This window comes from Mesocricetus auratus, unplaced genomic scaffold (genome assembly GCF_017639785.1).
Source record: "Mesocricetus auratus isolate SY011 unplaced genomic scaffold, BCM_Maur_2.0 Super-Scaffold_100003, whole genome shotgun sequence".
NCBI classification, from domain to species: Eukaryota; Metazoa; Chordata; class Mammalia; order Rodentia; family Cricetidae; genus Mesocricetus; species Mesocricetus auratus.
In genome coordinates, this window is record NW_024429188.1 from 49,582,379 (window position 1) to 49,604,684 (window position 22,306).

The window sequence follows — 22,306 nt, forward strand, 5'->3', positions numbered from 1 at the left end:
TTTAATCACAGCAACAGAAAGAGAAACTAAATGAGTTAACCAGGAATCTTGATCCTAGAAAAAATAAGTTTTGTGTTCACACAAATGCTGCATATTGATATCCATAGAAAACATTTACAATAATAAAAAATGAAAAATAATCCAGAAACCTTCAGTCTGTTAGTGGATAGAGAAACAGTGATACATCCATACCTTCTAGCATAGTGGTATGATTTAAGATAATTACTGGTACAGCATTAACTTAGATGAATAGTAAGGAAGTTATACTGAATTTAAAATGTCAATTACAAAAGATTACATGTCATATGATTCCTATAACATTCTCAAGATGATAATTCCTTTGATAAGAGGACATATTAATGCCTACTAAGGATTAATGACCAGGTTCTTGTGAGAAAGTAATAGATATGACTATAAAATGGTAGAATATATAACATGAGGAATGTTTATCATAATAGAACTATTACATCTCATGACTTTGGAGATGTATACACTAAACTATATGCATTGAAAACTGCATAACAAACATATACAATTGAGTACAAATAAAACATAAAAAGTATGAATGGTGGATGAGTTGTATCTATTTTAATATTGCTATTATGATGTTGTGCTATAGCTTTTCAAAATTTTTTAAATTTAGCAAAAATGTTGCACCAGTAACTCCTTTTCATGGTGTTTTTAAACAGTGTGACTTTTCAATTCTGTTGGAATAATTTTTCAACATGTAAGCCTCCTCCATGTAAAAAAAACTAATCCTCTTAAAAATTACAAACTTCGGTACAAAACAAGATCTAATTAACAAGAAACATATTTGCTTTTTAGTTTGTTTTTATTTTAATATTTTGAAAAGGACAAATAACATTTCAAATGAGGATATAAGTTTTTCCAGGGGAGTAAAGGTAACTATTCTCAATAAACATATGAGCTTCAATAATGCTCTTGGTGTCCAGCTTTCTCAGATTCAGTTTTCAGTAATGGTTGAGTTTCAACTGTAGGCTGTATCAGGTCCTTAAATGAAGACTGGCCTTGTGATGGTAGTGTACTGTATGGAATTTGGTATGGTGGGGTTTTAGCCTCAAGATCGTTAGACAAAGATGCATAGGTAGCCACTTTAGAAGTTGAGGGTGTACCTAAGTTGACCATTGGTACAATCTGGAATTTATCTGCATCAGACACAGGATGATTCTGAGATCTTACTGAATCAATAACTAGTTGATCTTGAACATTTGCTTTAGACTTAGAGGGAGAACTCCCAGGCTCGACTGTACCACTTGGTTTAGGAATCCTTCTACTTTCAAAAATAGAGAGATCCAAAGTTTTATTTGCTAGTAGGGAGTCTATGGGCAGACCTGTTTTGTTAACAGCTCCACTTGAAGTAAAAAATACCCAGGGTATCTCTTTTTCAGCTAAAGAAAAATTTGGTCCTATGTTGGTCTGAGTTGTGTGTTGATGCTGAGATTGATTTTGCATAGCTTTCAAAATGTTTGCATATTCATCGAAATGAGAAGCATTTCCTGACAAAGAATCATCAGTTGTACTAGCCTCATGGGAATGGACAGGCTCCGTTTCATCATCTACAGATGGACTCCATTGTTTAATTATGTCAGCCATGATTTTATCAAAAGATTGATCAGGATTATCCGATTGAAAACCCCAGGGTTTAGCTCCATCAGCCTTAGGAGAAGGATATGACATAACTGGTTCAGAAACAAGCTGAGATAATGGATATTTATATAAATTGCCTGCATTATGCGAAAGGGTAACTTGATGAATTAAATTCTGTCCAGAGTTTTCTGGAAGTCTAGCACCAGGCAATGACTTCATTTGCTCAGCTGGAAGCCTGACAGCTTTTGAGGTTTGGCTTTTGTCAAGGGACAATTTATGTACATTAGTAATAGAATTCACATTACTAAAATTAAAGAGTGTTAGATCTTTGACACGTTTGGTTTGTGGAGAAATGCCTGAGTTTTCTTGAAAAGACCTCAAGGAGATATTAGGAGAAGCCAGGGTTGGAATATAATTATGGCCATGTCTGATCTGGGGGACATGCTCATTTTCCTGCAATGTCCTACAGTGTAAGGAAGAAGTAGGATTTAGTAGCTTCTTAGATGCTTTGATGAATCGTTTCATCCAGGAAAAGTAAGGAGCTGTTCTAATGATGACTGTGGGATTTTGACATATCCTTGAAGTCTTGTGTGTGAGGCCTACCAGTTCCCAGTGGTTCTTTAGGAGACATAGAACAGGACTGGCTCTCTGTATCTGAATAAGAAAACCAAGAAATATTTGTCACTTATGAAGTCTACTATGCATACAGTTCATATGCTATGTGAGAAAGAGGGGAAAATTCAAAATAATATTCATTATCAAGCAGCTCCCAGAAGTTACCAATGTAAGACATGGGCATAAGCAGTTCAAGTATATGATAAAAGAATATAGCAAGTGTTGGTATTAATTAAAAATTTTCAGACTCCTACTTTATCAGCACTGAATTTGGATTTCTAAAAATTATGCCAAATAATGTTAAAACAAAAAATAACCAATAATCTTCATTCAAAATCTTCCCTTTGCTCTGTTTTCTAGTAAGTTACAACAGCCTTTCAAAACTTGAAGTTAAAAAATCTTGAAATTATTCCCAATGCCTCTCCTCACACCTATGTTACCAGTCCATCAACGAATAATGATTCTGATACTTTAATTTACAAATAAACTATTTTAATAATTAAATTTATTAATTTTCCTTTCTAGGTATGCTCCTATTCTTGATAAATAATATAGTGCCCTTATGAAAACACACACTCTTGTCCTTCTTACATCTAATTTTAATACAGCATTGCGAAACTTATCCTCTTAAAATCTAAGAAAAACCACACATCTTTCTGCTTAAAAATCCTTCGAAGTCTTAACAAGGTTAAAAAGGTTAGCTTTTATAATAGCTTATAAGACCTTTGAAACCCTTGTTACCACCTTGACATCACCTACTGTTGTTAGCTTGACTAGGATGCTATAGGCACCTGGCCTCTCCTTTCTGTTGCATATTTCCACATCACAATCTTTGTATCAGCTTTTCCTCTACCATATACTTGTGACACTGCTCTGCTACCCAAAAGACTTCCTTCATCACTTCTTCCTCAACTCCATTCAAATACTTTTATTACTTTTTAAAAAATGTCTCTCCTGATTACCTAATCACATTGGACAGGATTATATAAACAAAAATTCTTCTATCTTGTGCTGCAAGTATTTTAGGCTAATACTGTCTTTACACTCCAGTTGTTTCAGACTGCATACATATTGAAACCAGATTGCAAGGTTATAATAAGCCCTGTTTTATGTTCATTGTTCTGGTTATTTTACTCAAAATATTTAAATAGCACTTGTATTATTTACTTATTCTTGATCATCTTTCAAAAATATATGAATTCATGAGAACATAAACCTCCCTATCCTCACTGCCATTGCCCTAGTTCAGATAAGGTTATTATCTAAGTATGAAGGGTGCATAAATACTCTATCTCATAAACTGTTATTTTGCATTTCTTCAACAAGTTTCCCTTTTAGGGCATTTTTCACACCCACCCACTATGAGTAAACTTCAGAATATAAACCTTGTCATGCCATTTCTCTTGTCAAAATATTTGGGTGCCCCCATTCTCTAATGTTAATTAAGTAATAACACAATCATAATCTGCCCCATGATTATTTGTATCTCACTTCTCTCTTCCCTCATATTCTACTTCTCCCTACACACAAACCCAGGTACTATTTACATTTTCCAGACTTGTCTTATTCTGCTCCCTATGACTTGAATGCCGTCACTTTCTTTTATACTTACCCTATTTGGTAAATAGCTACTTGTCTTTAAATAGTAGCTGAAATATTAACTTCAACACACTTTAAATTAATCTTCCTTTTACTCTCAGGGCTAGTTTCATACTGTGAAGATATCTATTGACCTTCTGGATGGATGATTTTTCTAGCGCCTCCATTCTACTGTAAGCCCTCTGACATTTGTGAGTACTCTAGGTCCTTTATCTCTCCTATCAGACTGACATTCTAAAGACTGGTCTCAGTTGTTTCTTTCCTATATCACAAAATAAACAACAGTCACTTAAATGCTTACTTGAATTTCTTTTGCAGCCCTGTGTACTGGTATTCACCTTATCCCTTGTCATTATCCACTATGAAACCTATCTACTGACTCTATAACTTTTTGTGTCTTATTGCCTCATCTCAATTTGAAACAGTTTTGAACAATGTTCCATCTGTTCTTGCTTAAGTAAGTTACTTCTCATCTCTCAAGACTTAGCATTCAAGGCTGGTCATACCTTTCAATAGCTCAGTTCAAATCTCCACAGTTCAAGCTAACACTTCCCTTAAAGTCTATTCACCAGTATTTGTGTATGTGATTTCAAGTTGTCCAAGATATGTGCGTACCTAAACGTATCCCTGCATGGGCCTTTATTTTCTGAAGCTTTTCTACATGAATAGGTGGACATCTAAGTTTGAGCCATACTGTGTTCATTATGGTACCTACTAAGAAAGTATAATAAAAATTAGAAAGAGCCGGGTGGTGGTGGCGCACGCCTTTAATCCCAGCACTCCGGAGGCAGAGGCAGGCAGATCTCTGTGAGTTCCAGGCCAGGCTGGACCGACAGCCTCCAAAACAATACAGAGAAACCCTATCTCGTAAAAACCAAAAAAATTAGAAAGATAAAATGTATTTGTGTGTCTATTGGTTCATTTTTTCATATTTCTCATGTGTATCAAAAGCCTTCCCTGTGGTAGACTCTATGTCTTTCAAATATCCAATGGAACTTTCCAAATTCAAATATTTGCCTGGTGCCAACTTTCTTATGTCCTGTTATCTGACATTTACTTTCATATAGAATTCTACATTTTTCATTTCCTTCCTGTTCTAAGTACTGCTTTTGTAGATGATTACCCAGCAGTCTTCCCGTGGTTGACTCTGAATACACAAGCCCTCAATCTTCTCCAGATAGGAATGCTGATGGTGGCATGTTGAGAAGTCTAGCAGCTGCACAGCTATCTTCTTTACTCGTGTGGTTCCAAGCTTCTTGCTACCTAAAGGTATGCACATAAGGGATGATTCTGAGACCCAAAGCACCCAGTCTCTGACTTTGGTTTGTCACCACTCTCAATTCAGTCACTTAATCTTCCCAAGACATTCTCCTTTCCCATCCTCCCCCCACTTGCCCCTTTCTTTTGTCTCTTCTCTTTAGACATCTCCTTACCTTGGGGTTTTTGAACCATTCACACCTTCCTTAACCAGTTGTGATGGTTAGTCCTGATTATCAACTTGATTGGATTAAGAAACAACCTTGTATTGCAGGGTGTGATGGCACACACCTTTAATTTTAGCACTCAGGAGGCACAGGCAAGCAGATCTCTGTGAGTTAGAGGTCAGGCCTTGTCTCCAAAATGAGTTCCAAGACAGCCAGGACTGTCTCAAAAAAAAAAACGACAAAAGAAACACCTTGAAGTACCTAACATTTTCAAGCATCTAGCACATGACAACTCTTAACAAAAGAATGAAATAATCACTTGAATATGATAGCAGTGTTGAGATATGGTTAAAGGTATGAAGTGCACCCTAGTTGGAGAGGTAGTTAACTGGGGACATGTCTTTGCCCCTTCCTGGACTCTTCTCGTCTGTCTACTTCCTGACCACCAAGAAATGAAGAACACCTTCCACCACATGCTCCAATTGCTACAGTGTTTTGCCCAGTACACAGAGACAATCAGCCATATGGAACTTTCTGAAACCATAAGTCAAAATAAATCGATCCCGTCTCAAATAATCTCTTAGATTTTTCATCATAGCAACAAGTAGTTAAAATACCTGAGTACAGAAAGAGTTCTGTAACAAGAATTGAGAATTAAACATAGGCATATCCCATTCCTTCCTTATGCTTCAGTTTATCTCCCAATGGACTGAGGTAATATGGACTTAAGGGTCTCCACTATTTCCTCTAGATTATTCTTCCCACTTCAGAGACTTAATTTCTTTAGAAAATGAATCATATGACCAGAGCCAAAATTACAAAATGTATAACCTGACTCCCTTTACTTACTCTGATATTCATACACTTCACAACTTCTGTATTGGCACTTAGAACAGCTTTTTAAGGATATATTAGGGGACTGAGATATTGGTATCTCATCCCCATAGAGAGGCTCTTCAAGGATGACCAGGCCAATATCTGCTTTCAATGGATCGTTTTCATCTTGAGGATCAAACTTTGGATGGAGGCAAATTTTTTGACCGTGTGGAATGCTTTCTGGGTCATTTACTCCTGAAATGTCCAGGTGTGAGAGTTTCCTAGGAGAAAAGATGAAGAGAATGATTGCAATAATCTAATTGATGACCATAAAGAATTACCCATAAAATGTCTTATGAAAGGCATTGTTTGGCAGTATACATCAAATTCAAAGCTATAAAACAACCCAGTTTTTCTTTTATATGACATTATCTTTATTCCAAGCCACACTATGGCTATATAAGGCCTTATACTGGCCTTTTGTTTCTTTACATTTCTACAGTTCTACTAACAATTATCTGATTCTCAAAAAGTTGTTCTGTATGCTTGGATCTTAGTGAATCCCATAAATTGAGAAGAGAAGGACTGCCTACTCAAACTCCATTTAACATTCTCAAGATTTAACATTCTCCAAGTTGAAAAATAAGCCCAGACTCTCCACCTGGGATCCCAAGTGTCCACGAGAGTCTGGGATTCAGGTAGGCAGTTTCCACACTCCTTTCTGTCCTCCACTACAATCTCTCCAGTCTCATCCCCATCCCTGTAGCAGCATGCTTGCAGAGGTCTGTTCTCCTACTCTCCCTCCATTCCCTGTGGCCTCCACCAAACCTAGGTAAGAACAAAGGTTTCCTCCTTTCAATGATCTCTCTATCCTCTCCACTCCCTCTATCCATCTCAATTCCCTTATGTTAACCATTGATACCTTAAAATGCTTTCTACCCAGGACTCCCAGTGGCCAAACCTGGCAGAGACTCAGATAAGTTATTCACACTAACTTTCCTGTCCTCTGTTATGGTCTCTCCATTCTCACCTTGAGCCTGGTAACAACTTGCTTACAGGTGCCTCATTTCCCTCCTCAACTCTGTTCACTGGAGAGTTCAACTCCTGATTCGGACCAAAAGTTCCTTAGCCCATTCATTGCTGTCTCCCCAAATTATTCTTTGTCTTACTGCACCTTACTTGCAAAATGGCTCTTTCCTACCACATCTGCAATTTGCAAGGATCTTGCCTCTCAGTGTAGACAGGATCCTCTTATCTCTTTCCTGAAGGCCCTCTAAGCCTTTCCTGTAAGCCCACCTCTACTCCTTTCTGCCACCAACTGACATGAAAAAGCACTCTCTACCATGGAACCCACAGCCACCATGCTTCCCTAAGATCCAAAGAGGACAACAGAAACCAAGGAATGGAATACCTACCCAACAAAGACAAGACCAGATATCAACACATAGAATTACTTCAGCCATCCTACCAGATGGCCAGACACCAGCACAAAGTACAAACATTAGCAGTCAAGAGAATATACCTCTACCAGAACACAGGACAATATGCCTCCATCAGAACGCAGTAACACTATTACAATAGGCTCTGAGAAGTGCAATATAGCTGAAGCACATGAAAAGGACTCCAAAATAGCAATTATGAATATATTCAAGGACCTTAAAGAATATGTGAATAAAATCCTTAGTGAAGTCTGTGAAAACACAAACACTAGACCAAATAGTGAAAATAGTTCAAGACATGAAAGTAGAAATAGAGTCACTAAAGAAAATCCAAACTAAGATAAAACTGTGTTGTGGGAAATCTTTTTGTACACTGTGAAGATGTGTCACTCTGAATGGCCAATAACTAGGCAGAATTTCCTAGTGCAAAGGATGCTGTGAAGAAGAAGGTCGGAGATGAGAAGACATAGAGTAAGCAGCATGGGCAATACAGAGTAAAGTTAATTATGCCACATAAAAGAATATAGATTAGAAGATATGGATTAATTTAAGAAGTTATAAGAGCTAGATAGAGTTGGGTGGTGGTGGTGCACACCTTTAATCCTAGCACTCAGGAGACAGAGGCAGGTGGATCTCTATAAGTTTGAGGCCAGCCTGGTCTACTGACTGGGTTTCAAGACAGCCTCCAAAGCTATGGAGAAACTCTGTCTTGAAAAACCAGAGAGAGAGAGAGAGAGAGAGAGAGAGAGAGAGAGAGAGAGAGAGAGAGAGAGAGAGAGAGAGAGAGAGAGAGAGAGGGAGAGCTAGAAACAAGGCTAAGCTATGGGCTGAGCTTTCAAATTATTAATGGATCTCCATGTCATTATTGGGGATCGACAGACCTGACAAAAAAAGTCCAACTACAAATAGTGTACAACGTGGAAACACACATTTCCACATAACACCTGCTCTGAGAAAGCTTTTTAAAAGGTTCCAAACACACAAAAGTTAAACCAAATGTGGCTTCCTAATCCCACAGCCTTTCATGCAGACCATGGTATAGTGATACATATCCCAGATACTGCCTGTAGGCTTGAGCCACCAATGTGCCATGGGCTATGTTGTGTGGCGGCTTAAGGTTTTTCTTATGCAGATAGAAAAGATTACAGATACACAGTAAATCAGGTTAAGATGGGAAAAAACTCTAAAAAGTTTACTGTGTGTTTAATGATGTGTATAGGCTTAAGAAAAAGAGGAAAAGGGTATAAGCAGCCATAAAAAATGGTTTAAAATAATAAAGTTTAAAGAATGAGCCGGGTGGTGGTGGCGCACGCCTTTAATCCCAGCACTTGGGGGGCAGAGGCAGGCGGATCTCTGTGAGTTCGCGGCCAGGCTGGACCGACAGCTTCCAAAACAATACAGAGAAACCCTGTCTCATAAAAACAATAACAAAAAAGAATGAAGTAAAGTAATAAAAAATAAGCCATGTAAGGATTGGAAATATTATAGTGCAGGGATTTGGACTTTATATGGCACTTTGCTAATTTTGAATTTTTTGAATGCAAATGAACAGACAAGAGCTGCTGAGAGACATTAGATTGTGGGACTGCTGAATTAAACCAACCTATATACTTTAGGAAGGAATTAACTTTAAAATGGAAGTCAAAAAATGTATTACATTGGGAAAGCGTTGTAGAATATCATTTTAAGATGTGTTATATTTGTTTATGCTTTGGAACATTTGTTTTAATGATGCGAAGATATGTTGCATTCTTTTATGTTGCATTTGTTTAACTATGTGAGGCTGTGTTACTTTGCCTCTCTAAAATACCTGAATGGTCTAATAAAGAACTGAACAGCCAATAGCTAGGCAGGAGAAAGGGTAGGTGGGGCTGGCAGGCAAAGAAAATAAATAGGAGAGATCTGGGAGAAAACGAAGAGAAGGAGAGGAGGGCTCCATGGGACAGCCACCCAGCTACACAGCAAGCCATGAAGAAAGAAAGAAAGAAAGAAGTTCAGAAACAGAAAAATGTAAAAGTCCAGAGGCAAAAGATAGATGGGATAATTTAAGTTTTAAGAAAACTGGTTAGAATTCATACAACAAGGACATCTGTTCCACTATGTTCATAGAAGCACTATTTGTAATAGCCAAAACCTGGGAGCAACCTAGATGCCCCTCAACTGAAGAGTGGATAGAGAAAATGTGTACATTAACACAATGGAGTACTGTTCAGTAGAAAAAAAATGATGGAATCCTGAAATGTGCTGGCAAATGGATGGCACTAGAAGAAACCATCCTGAGTGAGGTTACCCAGTCACAAAAAGAGAAACATGGCATGTACTCTCTCATATATGGGATTTTAGACATAGATCTGGGGAGTGCCAGCCTACAATCCCATGGCCAGAGAGTCTGGGGAACAGAACCTTCATTCAGTGGCTGATGGAAGAAGAGGCAGACACCAAAAGCTAAGCACTAATCTGAACTCAAGGAACCCAGTGACAGAGAGGGAGGACTGATGAGCAAAGGGGTTAAGACTGGGCTGCTTTAACCCCTATAAACAGCTGACCTGACAAGGGTTAGCTCTTAAATCCTGGACTTAATGGCTGGGAATCCAGCATGGGACTGATGAAGACCCCCTGAATGTGGGTGTCAGTGAGGAGGCCTAGGCAATCTATGGGGCCTTGGGTAGTAGATCAGTATTTATCCCTGACATACAAATGGACTTTGGGTGCCCACCCAACAATGAGAGATGCACTCTCACCCTGGACACTTGGAGAAGGGTCGAGGCCGTGCCCTGGATGAAATGACAGACTATGGACACACCCATGGAGGGCCTCACCTTCCCTGGGGAAATGAGGGGGTATTGGAGGGTTGGTGGGAGGGCGTGGGAGGAGGGGAAGGAAAGGGAGAGAGACCTAGGATTGGCATGTGAAGCAACCTTGTTTCTAATTTAAATTTAAAAATAAAACGAGGAAAAAATGATTTAAAACCAAAAAAAAACTGGTTAGAAACAAGCCATACTAAGGTCAGGCATTTATAAGTAATAGTAAGTATCCATGTGTATTTATTTGGGAGCTGGGGGCAGTCCCCCCAAAAAAGAGTAATAAGAGCAAAAGAATATAAAAAACAACAGGGAAGAGGTTATCATAATCAGATTTGCTTAGGGGAGCCCTCCTGGGTATCTTGGCTATAGACATGGGGGATGAATCCAAGAAAGGTTACAGGAAAGGTGACATGTAGGCTGATCCCTCTGCATGGGAACAGCTTGGAGAGGAGATGAGGAGAGATGACTACAGAGTACTCATAACATTATTATATGCCATCTTTTCATATGGTATGAATGGAGATTTATATTACAGTTTGGTTATGTGGTCCAAACAGACTTATAAAGTTGACAGATGCCTTTTACCTGCTCAAAACTGGAACAAAAAATCATCTTTAACTGACTTGTGCTAATGTAGATATATATGTTACCTTTAAAAGTTTGTGTGTTTTCAGAGCAAGTGGACCAGACACCAGTGAAAACAGGTGGCCCAGGTGATCCAATCTCTCAGAATGCCTCTGTTGCTGTTTCCTCAGAGTTCTAAATCCAGAATAACTTCAAGGCTGCTGGCTGAGATGATCTAGCCTCACAGACTATCCCAGGCATGACTTCAAATAAATCTTGCACTTTCCCATCACACAGGGACTGGACAACAGCTAGTTCCTCCAGGACTTGACCATTGTCTTAATTTTTCCTGGTCTCCTAAAGAAGCCATTGCCCACAGACAACAGGAAGCAATCTATAGAACAGACATCCACATTCCCAAAAGGTGGAGTGGGTGGTTTTTTGTAATTTGTGGGGTTATGGATGTTTGTTATTGTTTAGGTAGGTTGGACACAAATTCTTACTGGTCATGGTCAGGGTTAAAGCTAAACAAGGGAAATTAGATTCAGAGATCTCTTTCTAAAGGGAAAAAGGAATATATAGTAGAGAAAAGATGAGAAAATGGTGAATTGTTGAGTCTACTTTTAAACAACTACTAGTCTCAAATATTTTACATTGGTATGGATTTTCATATATTGATACAAATTTAAGATAATTTTTGTTATACTGTATATATGTTTCTATCCTTGTTTAAGATATTGTACCTATGCAGCTCATTCAAAAATGTTTTAGTCCTTTAAAACTATTTAGTATAATAAAGAAATAAAGGTTAATAGTTGTCTATAAAATTCAAACTTGTAGTCATGTTAGGTATGTTTTCAAGGCCATGCAAAGATAAGTATTTTAGATACATTGGTGATCTTTAAACACTTCAAAGACCTACAGAATATGACATTTGAAATGTTTTAATAACATAAGACTTTTTATGATAGTGAGACATGTCTCTTCCTGGCAATAGCAATTTACTTCAAAAGAGGATGACAAGCACTGAATAACCCCATATGTTATTGCGTAAAAAGCTAGCCAGTGGCAAAGAAACTGCCCTTGTCTCTACTGCGGACAGTGTGCTGTCCAAATTGGACAAGCAGGACACAAAGGAAAGCATCTGCCGAAATTTGCCACAACAAGGTAGGAAAGTCCTTCAAAATTCCTGCTTCATAGAATGGTCTATCAGATATTCTAGTCCTGCAGGTTGAAGATGGATGCCCCAACATTACAGAGTACCCTTGAGTGACTGTCCAGGCAGCCAACTGTTTCTGTTATTTTTATAGATTTGGAATTTGTTTACTATGCACATCTTGTTTACTCAGATAATATTATGTCCCTCTTGGGTCTCTCATAGAGTGGAAAATGAGATAGTTATAGTTTTCTTTGTTACAAAATTCAGAAAAGAAACTAACAAAGGAGGTATAAAATGTATGTGGTTGACCCACGGGACCAGGAAAACTGAGGCCTGCGTTTCAGTGCCTGGGGACTGCCACTGAGACTCCCCTCCCAGTGGGAGCCAACCCACCCCAGCTTCGTGGTCTTCTTCTCCATCCACGGGGCCAGGCAAACTGGGGTATGTTTCTGGGCCCGCGTTCCAGTGCCTGGTGAATGTCACTGAGTCTCCACGTCCTGGCGGAAGCCAAGGCACCCCAGCATCCTAGTGTCCTTCTCCACCCATGGGACCAGGACTAGGACCATGAAGAGGAGAACTACCAGAGTGTGGGAGTGAACCCCACAACGCTATCCGTCCATGAGGGCAGGGACAAGTAAATTAGCATAGATAGATATAAAAGGAAGTGGAAGGAAAAGGACACTCTCTTTCTCTTGGAAGCCAGCCATGCCTCTAACTCCTAGCTTGTGTGACTCTCTCTCTCTCTGGTAAATAAATATATTGTATCTCCTATAGCATCAGCTATCATCAATACCAGAGTATTGGGCTTGCTTGCACCCACTGAAAGGGAACCCTGGTCCTCTACTCACCAGGCCAGGAAGAGGCTCTTTCTGCAAACACTAGAAGAAGGGATGGGAAGGAGAAAATACAAAAACACACTCAGCAACAGAAAAACAAATATGACACCTCCAGAGTCTAGAGACTCTACACCAGCAAAACTTGAACATTCCAATGCAAATGAAGCAGAAGAGAATGCCCTTAAAAACAACTTGATGAAAATGATAGAGACTGGCAAAGATGATATGGGAAAATCCCTTAAAGAGTTAGAAGAAAAAAAACAAACCAAAAATGCAAGAAATGGAAGAAGAGACAAAGCAAAAATTGCAAGAAACAATTCAAACAGTGCAAGGGTTGAAAGCTGAAATAGAGACAATAAAAAAACACAACCTGAAGGAATGCTGGAAATAGAAAAGAGTCCATCCTTCTGTGCATACTAGAAACACACCTCAGTCTCAAAGACAGACATTACTTCAGAGTTAAGGGTTGGAAAAAGATTTTCCAATCAAATGGACCCAAGAAAAAAGTGGGGGTAGCTATCCAAATATCTAACAAATTATACATTAAAATAAAATCAATCAAAAGAGATGAATGGGATCATTTCATACTCATAACAGGAGAAATCCACCATGATGAATTCTCAATTCTGAAAATCTATGCCCCAAACACAAAAGCATCCACATTTGTAAAAGAAACATTACTAAAACTCAAATCACATATAAAGCCTCACACACTTATAGTGGGAGACTTCAACACCCTACTCTCATCACTAGACAGGACTACCAGACAGAAACTTAACAAAGAACCAAAGAAACTAATAGAAGTTACGACCCAATTGGGTTTAACAGATATCTATAAAACATTCCATGCAAATACAAAAGAATATATCTTCTTCTCGGTGCTTAATGGGACCTTCTCAGAAATCTACCACATACATGGCAACATATCAATCCTCAACAGGTACAAAATAATTGGAAAACCCCCATGTATCATATCAGATTACTGTGCGTTAAAATTGGAATTCAACAACACCACAAATTGCAGAAACCCTACAAACTCATGGGAATTGAATAATGCACAATTGCACCATTCATGGGTCAAAGAAGAAATAAAAAAAGAAAGACTTCCTAGAATTCAATGAGAATGAAGACACAAATACCCAAACCGATGATAAAAGGGCTGAGAAAGAAATCAGATAAACATCACCCTTTACAATTGCCACAAACACAATAAGTTACCTTGGGGTAACACTAACCAAACAAGTGAAAGACGTGTATCACAAGAACTTTGAGTCTTTAAAGAAAGAAATTAAAGAAGACACCAGAAACTGGAAAGATCACCCATGCTCTTGGATAGGTAGGATCAATGTAGTAAAAATGGCAATCTTGCCAAAAACAATCTACAGCTTCAACACAATCCCCATCAAAATACTGGCACAAATCTTCACAGACCTTGAAAGACCAATTCTCAACTTTATATGGAAAAGCAAAAGACCCAGGATAGCCAAAACAATCCTGTACTATAAAGGAACTTCTGGAGGCATCACCATCCCTGACTTCAAGCCGTATTATAGAGCTATGGTCCTGACAACAGCTTGGTATTGGCACAAAAATAGACAGGTAGATCAATGAAATCAAATTAAACACCCTGATATTAACCCATACAGGTATGAACATCTGATCTTCGACAAAGAAGCTAAAATTATACAATGGAAAAAAGATAGCATCTTTAACAAATGGTGCTGGCAGAACTGGATGCTGGCATGTAGAAGACTGCATATAGATCCATGTCTATCACCATGCACAAAACTTAAGTCCAAATGGATCAAAGACCCAACATAAATCCAGCCACACTGAACTTCTTATAAGAGAAAATGGAAGGTACCCTTGAACGAATTGGTACAGGAGACTGCTTCCTGAACATAACACCAGTAGCACAAACACAGAGGTTGAAAATTAATACATTGGACCTCCTGAAACTGAGAAGCTTCTATAAGGCAAAGGACACAGTCAACAAGACAAAAAGGCAGCCCACAGAATGGGAAAAGATATTCACTAACCTCACATCTGACAGATGATCTCCAAAATTTACAAAGAACTCAAGAAGCAAGTATCCAAAACACCAAAGGATCCAATTAAAAGAGAGAATTAAAAACAGAGAATTCTCAATAGAGGAGTCTAAAATGGCTGAGAGACACTTAAGAAAGTGCTCAATATCCCTAGCCGCCAGGGAAATGCAAATCAAAACAGCTCTGAGATACCATCTTATTCCTGTCAGAATGACTAAGATCAAAACTACCAATGACAGCTTATGCTGGAGAGGATGTGGAGAAAGGGGAACACTCCTCCACTGCTGGTGGGAGTGTCAACTCGTACAGCCACTTTGGAAATCAGTATGGAGATTCCTCAGAAAAATGGTAATAAACCTACCACAAGACTCAGCAATTCCACTCTTAGGCATATACCCAAAAGATTCACATTCATACAACAAGGATGTCTGTTCTACTATTTTCATATTTTTGTAATAGCCAAAACCTGGAAGCAACCTAGATGCCCCTCGACTGAAAAGTGGATAGAGAAAATGTGGTACATTTACACAATGGAGAGCTATTCAGAGGAAAGAAAAACAGAATCTTGAAGTTTGCAGGCAAATGGACAGCACTGGAAGAAACCATCCTGAATGAGGTAACCACAAAAAGACAAACATGGTATGTACTCAGTCATGCATGGATCTTAGACATGGATCAGGGGAGTGCCAGTCTACAATTCCACTGCCAGAGAATCTAAGAAACAGGTAGGACCCTGAGAGATGTATGCAAGGTACTCCAGAGAAGGGGAATGAGGCAAGATCTCATGAGCAGATTGGGATCATGGTGGGGAGGGGAGAGGGAGCCGGGAAAAAGAAAAGGGGAGAAGAGGAGGGGAGAGAAGGATATGGGGGAGCAGGAAGGTCGAGTTCCAGGAAGAATAAAGGAAAGCAGGATGAGAGATACCATAATAGAGGGAGTCATTATAGGTTTGAGGAGAGATCTGGCACTAGTGAGATTTCCAGATACCTACAAGGATGATACCAACTTGCAAACTAAGCAATAGTGGAGAGTCTACCTTAAATGCCCCTCCCTGATAATGAGGTCGACTACTTCCTTATATACCATCCTAGAACCTTCAACCAATGACTGATAGAAGCAGAGGCAGACACCCACAGCTAAACACTGAACTGAACTCCTGGAACCCAGTGACAGAGAGAGAGAACTGATGCTCAAAGGGGTCTAGGCTGGGTTTGTTTAACTCACGGAAACAGCTGACCAGAACAAGGTGGAGTTCTTGGATCCCAGACTGATGGCTGGGTGGCCAGCATGGGACTGATCCAGACCTCCTGAATGTGGGTATCAGTGAGGAGGCCTAGGCAATCTATGGGGCCTTGGGTAGTAGATCAGTATTTATTCCTGGCATACAAATGGACTTTGGGTGCCCATCTCACAATGAGGGATGCCTCTCAGCCTGGACTCTTGGGGGAGGGCCTAGGCCCTGCCCTGAACGAAATGACAGACTCTGGATATTCCTCATGGAGGGCCTCACCCTCCCTGGGGAACAGAGTGAGGACTGGGTGGGGAGCCTGGGGGTTGGTGGGGGGTGAAGGATGAGGGGTGGGAGAAGGAGGTTGGATTGACACATGAAGCAACCTTGTTTCTAATTTGAATTTTTAAAATATATTAAAAATGTATGTGGTTAAGAGACACAAAAGCTGGGGCTAGAGAGATAGCTCAGAGGTTAAGAGCACTGACTGCTCTTCCAGAGGTCCTGAGTTCAATTCCCAGCAACCACATGGTGGCTCACAACCATCTATAATTCAGTCTGGTGCCCTCTTCTGTCATGTAGGCAGAACACTGTACATGTAATAAATAAATCTTTAAAAAAGAGGCACAAAAGCTTAAATTGTTTATCTAGGAGAATGCTTTGAGGTCTAGAAGGATAGTTTTGAAATAGTAATACAAGTTATGATATAAAATGGCTTAGGTATAAAACTTTGCACTAAGATAGGATAGAAAATACAGTACTTTCTCCAAATTTGCAAAATACAAATGGACTGGACATTGTGACTGTAAATCTCACCTGATAATTTTTCTTATTGTGTACAGTTTTACTATGTTAGAGTTAAAACCTTTCCTTTTTATTTAGACAAAAGGGGAAATGTTGTGAAATGCACACTGTGAAGTTGTGCCACTCTGATTGTTTTAATAAAAAGCTAAATGGCCAAAAGCTAGGCAGGATTTCCAGGCACAGAGGGTGGTGGGGAAAAGAAGGGAAACTGATGGAAGCAGCATAGGCAAAACAGAGTAAAGGTAACTAAGTCATGTAAATGAATGTAAATTAAAAGATATGCGTTAATTCAAGTTATAAAAGCTAGTTAGAAATAAGCCTAAGCTAAAAGTCATGCTTTTATAATTACTAACGTGTCTTCCTGTCATTATTGTGGAGTCAACAGTTCCAACGAAAAGTTTGACTACATAACTAGAAATGAAAAACTTAGCAAGTAAAAACAAAAACCTCAGATATAAACCTCACCAAAAGAGTACAAGACATGAAAGAGAGAATCTCTGGCATTAAATACAGGTAAAATAAATAGATACTTCAATCAGATAAAATGTTAAATCTAAAAATTCCATTTAAAAAATCCAGGAAATGTGGGACATTAAGAAAAGACCAAATCTATGAATAGTAGAGCAGAAACCAGGGTGAAAGGTACAGAAAATATTTTTAACAAAATCATGGAAGTAAATATATATCAAGGTACAAGAAGCACCCAGAACACTGGATAGACAGAATGAGAAAAGAAATTGCTCATGACACATAATAGCAAACACTAGATGTACAGAAAAAATAAAGACTGTTAAAATTTTTAAAGGGAAAAGACCAAGTAACTTGTAAAGGAAGGCCCATTAGAATAATAGTCAACTTCTCAACAGAGACTCTAAAAGTCAAAGGGGACTGAAACAATGTTCTACAAACTTTAAGAGACCACAGATTCCAGCATAGATTACTGTACCTAGCAAAACTATCAATCACAATAGATGGAGAGAGAAAAATATTCCACAATAAAACTAAGTTTATGTAGTATCTGTATACAAATTTGGCACTAGAGAATGTGCTAGAAAGAAAAGTGCAGTCTGAAGAGGATAACCACACCAATAAAAAGCAAGGAATAAATAATCCCATAACAGTAAACCAAAAGGGGGGAAAAGCTCAAACAATAACAACAAAATAACAGGAATAAAAAACATGGCTTATTGATAACTCTCAACATCAATGGTCTCAATTCCCCAATAGAAAGACATGGACCAACAGATTGAACTAGTAAATAAGCTCCATCCTTCTGATGCATCCAAGAAACACACCTTTACATCTAGGATAGACATCACCTCAGGATAAAAGGATGGAAAAAGATATTCTAAGGAAATTAACCCACGAAGCAAGCAGGTATAATTATTTTAAAATATGACAAAACAGACTTCAAACCAAAGCTAATAAGAAATAGGGAAGGATACTATGTACCTATCAAGGGGAAAATCCACAAAGAAAATATTGCAATTCTAGACATTTCTGCACCAAACACAAAAGCAACAAGATTTATAAAAGAAACAGTTTCAGCTATAATCACATATTGACCCTGAGTGGGTGACTTCAATACCTGACTTTCACCAATAGACAGGTCATCCAGACAAAAACTAAAAAGAGAAATGCTGGAGCTGACTTTATAAACCAAATGGACCTAACGCATATTTACAGAACATTTCACCCAAACAAAAAGAAAATACTCTCTTTTTAGTATGTATTAAAACTTTCCTGAAAATTTACCATGTACTTGGACACAAAACAAGTCTCAACAAATTTAAGAAAATTGAAATAGAACCCTACATCCTCTTTGACCACCATGAATTAAAATTGAATATCAACAATAGAAACAACAGCAAGTATATAAAGTCATAGAAACTGAACAAGTAACTACTGAATAAAAAGATGGGTCAAAACAGTTATCAAGAAGACAATTTAAAACATTTTAGAACTGAATGAAAATGAATATACAACATACCCAAACCTGAGTATACACCAAGGCAGTTCTAAGAGACAAGCTCATAGCACTAAGTGCCTACATAAGAAATTTAGAGAGACTGCATATTAGCAACTTAATCACACACCTGAAATTCTAGAAGAAAAAGAAGAAATCACACCCAAGAAGAGTAGATGGTGGGAAATAATCAAACTGAGAATTGAAATCAATCAATCAAAAAAGAATAATACAATGAATCAATGAAATGTGCAGTTTGTTCTTTGAGAAAACCAATAAGATTGATGATAAACTCTTAGACAAATTAATGAAAAGATGGTAAGAGAAGATAAAAATTCATAAAACTGGAGACAAAATGGGGACATCACAAAAGAGTGAGGAAATCCAGAGAATCATAAGGACACACTTTAAAATCTGTACTCCACCAAACTGGAAAACCTAAAAGACATGAATAATTTCTTTATACATACAACCTAGCAAAGTTAAATCAAGATCAGATAATCAATTTAAACTGATCCAAAATCCCTAGTGAAATAGAAGCAGCAATTAAAAGTCTCCCAACCAAAAAATTCCGACAACCAGATGGATTCAGCATGATTCTAAGACACTTTTGAAGAAAAATTAATACAATTCTCCTCAAATCATTCTGAAAAATAGAAACATAAGGAGCGTTGCCTAATTCTCCGTATGAGAGCACAATGATCCTAATACCCAAACAACACAAAGATTCAACAAAGAAAGAGAATTGCAGACCAATTTCCTCCATGAACACAGATACAATACTCAATAAAATACTTGCCAGCAGAACTAAAAAATCACACACACATCCAAAGGATCATCCACCATTATCATGTCAGCTTCATCCAAGACATCGAGGCATGGTTCAATTTATGTAAATTGATCAATGTAATCCACCACATAAACAGGCTGAAATATAAAGCCCACATGATTATCTCATTAAATGCAGAAAAAGCCTTTGACAAAATCCAACACTTTTTCATGATAAAAGTCCTGGAGAACTTAGGGATACAAAGCTCATATCTAAACACAATAAAGGCAAATTACAACAAGCCTATAACCAAGATCAAATTAAATGGAGAGAAACTCAAAGCAATTCCACCAAAATAAGGAACAAAACAAGGTTTTCCACTCTCTCCATATCCATTCAATATAGTACTTGAAGTCTTAGAGCAGTAAGACAAATGAAGGAGCTAAAGGGAATAAAAATTGGAAAGAAGTAAAACTGTCACTATTTGCAGGTGGTATTATTTTACGCACTAAAGACCCAAAAGCTAAGTCCACCAAGAAACTTCCACAGATGATTTTTCAACAAAGTAGCAGGATACAAAACTAACACATAAAAATCAGTAGCCTTCCTATATACAAATGACAAACAGACTGAGAAAAACAGGGCTGTGAATGTAATTGGCCCCCCATAAGCTCATAGGGAGTGGCACTATTAGGAGGTGTGGCCTTGGTGTAGGTATGGCTGTGTGAGAGGAAGTGTGTCACTGTGGGGTCTGGCTTTGAGGTATCTTTTGCTCAAGCTTTGCTCAGTGTGACCATCAGACCATTCCCTGTTGCCCACAAGATGTCTCTCAGCTACTTCACCAGCACCACATTTGCCTTCATGTTGCCATGTTCCCTGCCATGATGATAATGGACTGAATCTCTGAATTGTAAGCAACCACTCCAGTTATATGTTTCTCTTTTGTAAGAGTTACCATGTTCATGGTGTCTCTTCACAGCAATAGAAACCCTAACTAAGACAGAGAAACAATGCCTTTCACAATAGCCTCAAAAGAAAAAATACCAAGATCCGCAGCCACTGCCCTGCAGCCTGAGTCAGGCAGAAGACAGTCAAAGCCCCCACCTGTACATGGCAAGGGCCAGTAGTTGGCACTTGCATTGATGAGCAACAGTCTGATATGAGTAGCCTGCACTGCCACATCAGGCCACATGATGTCTGGGATCATACTGTACTCGAGGATTATGTATGATCCATGATCCTACTGCAGCAGGATCTATGTTGATATCAGTGATCTGTGTTGCCACCAAGAGCCATGCTGGTATCTGTGGTCTAGGCTGCCACCTGAAGCCATATTAATGTTGGAGGTCATTGCTGAGCTGGCCCAGCCACTCACCAACAACCACACAGGGCACTGGTACAGTTTGGATGCCAGAAAGCTGACTCCACCCCTCTCCAGCTGACACAGGGTGGCACCTACAATGGTGTGGGCATGGGAGAGCTGGCCTCAGTGGCATGGATGCAGGAAAGCTGACTATGGTGGGTGTGGAGAACCATACCCACAGGATTTCTATGACCAAGGCCAACAGCAAGATGGCAGAGAAGAGTCTTGGTAAGGGTCCAATATTAATGTTATAGCAAAAGTCATAGGCCTTGAACCAGACCCATGACCATTGAAATGAGCATTTGCAAGAAAAGCATTTGGGCAAAAGGGTATACTGTGCAACATACTGCAGCTCCCAACACTACCGCAATGAACGAATATGTGATAGAGGTGAGAATAGCAAAGCTGCACACAGTGGAATTGAAGATGAGACAGCTATGATGGTGTGACAGAATTCTAGGATTAATAGAGGCATAGTTCATTGTCCAGGGAGGTCAGTGGATTTTTTTTGATTTCTTAAATAGAACACTGATAGGAAAGGCACTAAAAACAACAGTCAATAAATGGGACCACATGAAACTGAAAACCTTCTGTAAGACAAAGGACACTGTCAATAGTACAAAATGACATTCTACATAATGGGAAAAGATTTTTATCAACTCTGCATCTGGAAGAGGGCTAATATCCAAAATATATAAAGAAACTAGACAACAAAAAACCACAAATAATCCAATTAAAAATTGTGACATAGATCTAAACTGAGAATTCTCAACAGAGGAATCTCAAATGGCTGAGAAACAAGGAAATGTTCAATATCCTTAGCCATCAGGGAAATGCAAATCAAACAACTCTGAGATACCATCTTACACCTGTCAGAACAGCTAAGATAAAACACACAAGTGGCAGTTCATGCTGACAAGGATGTGGATCAAGTAGAACACTCCTTCATTTCTGGTGGGAATGAAAATTTGTATTATGGAAAGCAATATGGGAACTGGGAAATTGATCTACCTCAGACTCAGCTATACCACTCTTAGGCATATACCCAAAGGATATTCCATCCTACCACAAGGTTATTAGCTCTGCTATGTTTGTTGCAGTTTTATTAATAATAGTCAGAAACTAGAAACTAGGATCAACCTAGACATCCGTCAACTCAAGAATGAATAATGAAAATGTGGCACATTTTGACAATGGAATATTACTCAGCTGTTAAAAACAATAACATCATGAAATTTTCAGGAAAATGGATGGAACTAGAAAA

At 38.6% G+C, this 22,306-nt stretch overlaps 1 protein-coding gene across 1 annotated transcript in view; it reads right to left on the reverse strand.

The window, feature by feature from the left end:
* Nucleotides 1-821: 821 nt before the first annotated feature.
* Nucleotides 822-22,306, reverse strand: part of LOC101844263 — a 33,399-nt gene continuing 11,914 nt past the window's right edge. Inside the window, exons 3-5 of the mRNA XM_005087800.3 lie at nt 6,096-6,343; nt 4,946-5,085; nt 822-2,262 (exon numbers count right to left, since the gene is read on the reverse strand). Of these exons, the coding sequence (XP_005087857.1) occupies nt 931-2,262; nt 4,946-5,085; nt 6,096-6,343 (1,720 nt within the window). The 3' untranslated portion in view covers nt 822-930. The remainder of the gene's footprint in view (nt 2,263-4,945; nt 5,086-6,095; nt 6,344-22,306) is intronic.